The 4,096-nt window shown below is 34.8% G+C and overlaps 1 protein-coding gene across 1 annotated transcript; it reads right to left on the bottom strand.

Annotated features, from left to right (window-relative positions):
- Positions 1-1,182: 1,182 nt before the first annotated feature.
- On the bottom strand, positions 1,183-3,554 carry LOC102617573 (protein BOBBER 1). Its single transcript, XM_006477994.4, has 6 exons — positions 3,016-3,554; positions 2,379-2,551; positions 2,209-2,257; positions 1,822-1,988; positions 1,534-1,617; positions 1,183-1,424 (listed from the first exon to the last, which is right to left on the bottom strand). The coding sequence occupies exons 1-6, from the start codon at positions 3,440-3,442 to the stop codon at positions 1,386-1,388; spliced, it is 939 nt and encodes a 312-aa protein (XP_006478057.2). The 5' UTR covers positions 3,443-3,554; the 3' UTR covers positions 1,183-1,385.
- Between the last annotated feature and the right edge of the window lie 542 nt (positions 3,555-4,096).

Raw genomic sequence — 4,096 nt, forward strand, 5'->3', positions numbered from 1 at the left:
TAGTTACATAATCACTCCATGAAATTCATGGAAGAATTATGGATCATAATATCTTGTGAGATAGTGAGAGTTATAGGGAAGCTGAAAGTTGTTAATGAGAGATAGTGGGAAGATTAAGAGATATATGTTATGAACATCCACATTTATTTTTATAACATTTATTTTTATAAATTCATAACTTATTTTCTAATTATTCTAAAACATATATCATGCATGTAAGAAATTGTTAACTTTCATTCTAATCGCTTCACTTCATTTTTTAATTTCTCTTTTTTACATGAAAGTGCTTAATTTTTACCTATTGAAATTTACCTCTTCATTTTCTTATTTCTCGTTTCTACAAGTGCTTAATTTTGAAGTATTAGAATTATTTTTGTCTTTGAATTTATCTCGTTTTAGTAACTAACGTGTTCTAATAATATTTGGAATGTTAAAAACAAATTAATATAAAACTCTATAAACATATTTTTATGTATTGGAAATTATCTCGTTTTAATAACAAATGTTCGTTTTAGCAACAAATGTATTATTGTTATGCGTGAGTTGGAAGAGGAAGATGCTTCAATTTTGAAGAATTTGGGTTTCATGATTTTGATTTTTGAATGAACAAGTGAACAAATGCACTTTTGAGATTTCTAGATTAACAACTAATATATTTATTTATTCTTTTTATTTGTTTATTTTAATGTCAATTCAAATAGCTCCAGTCGATAAAACACTGCCCTTAAACTGGAGCAGTCCACTCCCAAGACTGGAAATTTCATCCCTCAAACAGGACTACAGGCATCCCCCATGGAATCTGTATAATTTCCAGGGCCCCAGAAACATGATAATCATATTCAAATTCATCCCGTCAACCGTGTTTCAGCCCTTAAAACTGGCCCGTCTGGAGTCATAACACCTCCAATGAGCTATTTACCGTACCTAAAACCATCTTCTTCGGCCATCAATTAGATTTAAATTCGATTAAAACTAGATTACTTCACATACAAAGGCACCACACAAGTTAAATATAGTTTTATTTTAGATTCAACTCAAACTATTTATTTTAAACTAATAAAGTTAAACCAAATCATGTGTTTAGAAAGTACTTTTTTTTTTTAAATATAGAAAACACTTTCTTTAATTGGCTTTTTCGTGGGTTTTGACTCGAAACAAAAGTATTATACAAGAAAGTGTAGCTGAAGAAACAACATAAAAATAATATGTCACAGAAGGCATCGACTCGCACCATGCTAATTAGATAGCAATTGTCCAATCCTTGTTAACAAATATAAACAAAATTCAAACATCTAATAAGAAGCTTGCGGGGCTGCAAAACAAAACTCGAAATCCACTAGAAACTTTTGACGTGCATCCACTGCACATCCTAATAAGGAGACTATTTATGAGATCTTGGCTCTAGAGAAGTCCATCTCTGGATGCTGCACGAATTAAAAAGTTAAAATATAATAAGTTAGAAGTTTTGCTAGCAAAACTTGCAGACCAGAGTGCAATTATAGGAGACGATGAAATGTGTAAAACGGTATTCACCTCAGCCATGAATTTCTTCAAAATCTCCTGTTTCTGCATCTCGTCGCTGCTCGGCAGGCCCATGGACTTTTGCCTCTGGTCAAACTGCAGAACAGCAAAACAAGCACACAAGAAATAAGCAAAGGAGAGAAACTAGGTTATCATTCTTCAAGTACAAACTGAACAACCAAGATAACGTAATTAGTAAATTCCAATAATAAATTGAAATTCGTAGTCTTAGATACTACTATATATCACCAGGAATAACTAAGATTGAGAGCAGAAAATGAGCAAAGATAAACCAATTACCATCATCTTTTCAACAGTCGACCTAGTCTCTGGATCCAGGTCAGATAATTTACTGTTCTCAGGTTCAACTTTCTGAGTGTCAATTTCAGGGCCTCCTTTTATCAGACACTTCCACCACTCCATCTGATTCTGCTTGGTCAAAAGAATAGAAACAGTTTTCTGGTCCTCTGCAGGAATAAAAGTATATATTACAAAATGAACAAGCATCATTTAGAGTGAACAAACATTTAAAATTACAGAGAGCATGTTAGTATTATAAATTACAACAAATGAATGAAAAGAAATAAGAGTCAAGGCAAACTAAATGCCAAAAGAAAAATGCAAAGGCATTTGGGACAAAATTCAGAATATGTTCAATGTATATCTATGTACTGCATTGTAAAATACCTATGCTCCAATAACAATCATCAGGCTTAACGGCCATATGAAGCTCCCCCTGCAAATATTAAAATCCAGAAATTTGAGCCGTTAAAAGGACAAAGGAACTGACAAACAAAACTTTGAAGGCCGATATATGCTTTGACACAAAAGCAGGCTGCCAAAGTATATGAACTTACATCAATTATGGGAGGCTGCCCCTTGAGTCCAACTTTAAGATGGTTCTTCTTTATCTCACATAAAACAAACCTTGATTTTGTACCAGCAGGAACCGGAACACTGACAGTCACCTCTTGCAGGATTTGTGTCCAGGAGTAATTCTCCAAATCAAGACCATTGCCTTTATTTGGAGCTGTTGATAATTTACAAGCATTGTTAGATAGTAAGTTAATAATCATAATGCATCATAATAACATAATTATATAATTTATCACAATGAACCATCCACACCGCTAATCGAACAAACTGACATGTTTCCGGATCAATAATGCAAGCAAGCACACAGCCACTCATGGAAATCATTGCTACACACAAGCAACCTGAACTTGTTTGTCTTACAATTAAGATTAAACTTCTCCAATCTAATTAACACAAAACCTCCAATTCACAACAAGTCTTAACAATGTAAACTATCAAATAACTAAAAAATTACCAATAAAAACAAAATATTATTCACATTTGAGTGCGTACCCTATGAAGCCTTCTAAAATTTTAAATTTTGAGATTAGAGTTTAGCTACCAATTGTAGATTTATTGATAATACAATCTAAACATTGAAAATATCAACGCCACAAGTAAAATAAATAAAATTAATACCTCTAGCAGGATTGCCATTGGCATCCAATTGAGGCTCCGGCGGCGGAGCTTTCTGCACCTTCATCGTCGGCAAATCCTCGAATTTCTCCTCCTCCTTCTTCTCTTCCTTCATTTTCTTAGCCTTAACCTCCTCCTGGTGCGGCGACTGGGGCTGCGGCTGCTTCTTAGTATTACTACTCTTCTCCTTGGCCGCTCGCATGGCCGCCACGATCTGCTTCTCGGCAGCGTCCTTCGTCAGGAAATCGCTCTCTTTAGCCACAAACTCGAACGCCTTCTCCAGAAACCCTAGCGGATTCGACGGATCCAATGTCGCGCTAAACGACGACGTCTTAGCCGATGATGGCGAAGAAGAAGAAGCGGAAGCCGATGGGTTCTTCTTGGGGTCAGGCTTGTTCTCGTCTTCTTGGAAATCGGAGATTATCGCCATCGCTGCTTTCTTTAGTTTGGTGAGGGAGCTTTTCGAGCGAGCGACTTGATTTGAAGCAGAGTCTTTGTTTTTTTTTTTTTTAAATACTCTTGAATTTGTAATTTATGCTCTGGGGTTTGCGGGTTTATTTATATACGAGAAAGAAGCGTTCCGAAAGAGGTCGAGGCTCAAGAGAGTTCGAGAGCCACTAGTTCCGCCGATTTTGCAGAGTACTCCTTGATCTTTTCGGTAATCATTACTTTTACCACCTTAGTTGAGGATTCCTAACTATGCGCTGATTATTTTAGTAGTTGAAATTTTCCACTATTTCATCACGTTTTTTTTGTGGGGGTGGAGGGGGGGGGGGGGGAGGGTTGGATTTTGGAAGGCATGGTAAATTCGTAATTAACGGTTAGAGTTTCACAAGGTTGCGAGAAAAAAAAAACCTTTATTTTACTAAATATTTTTTAGATAATAAATATTCATTGTTTATAAGATACTTCTATTCTCTTTTCTTTGAAAAAAAATATAAATAAATGGGCTTGATAATTATAACTTAATTATAAAAAAATTCTGAGTAATTTGTTTAAAACTATTTATCAATTAAGTATCCTACTCAAGGTGGGTGTCAATTAATTAAGTAGATAAAATCTCTTGTCTTAAAAATAATGTGTT

This window comes from Citrus sinensis, chromosome 3, assembly GCF_022201045.2.
Source record: "Citrus sinensis cultivar Valencia sweet orange chromosome 3, DVS_A1.0, whole genome shotgun sequence".
NCBI lineage: Eukaryota > Viridiplantae > Streptophyta > Magnoliopsida > Sapindales > Rutaceae > Citrus > Citrus sinensis.

Bases quoted from the DNA above. Each gene is read 5' to 3' on its own strand.
- LOC102617573 (XM_006477994.4), bottom strand. From the start codon at position 3,442: ATGGCGATAATCTCCGATTTCCAAGAAGACGAGAACAAGCCTGACCCC. The intron at 2,258-2,378 runs GTAAGTTCATAT...TAATATTTGCAG, and splicing joins GGCAGCCTCCCATAATTGAT to GGGGAGCTTCATATGGCCGT. The intron at 1,989-2,208 runs GTATTTTACAAT...TTATTCCTGCAG, and splicing joins TGATTGTTATTGGAGCATAG to AGGACCAGAAAACTGTTTCT.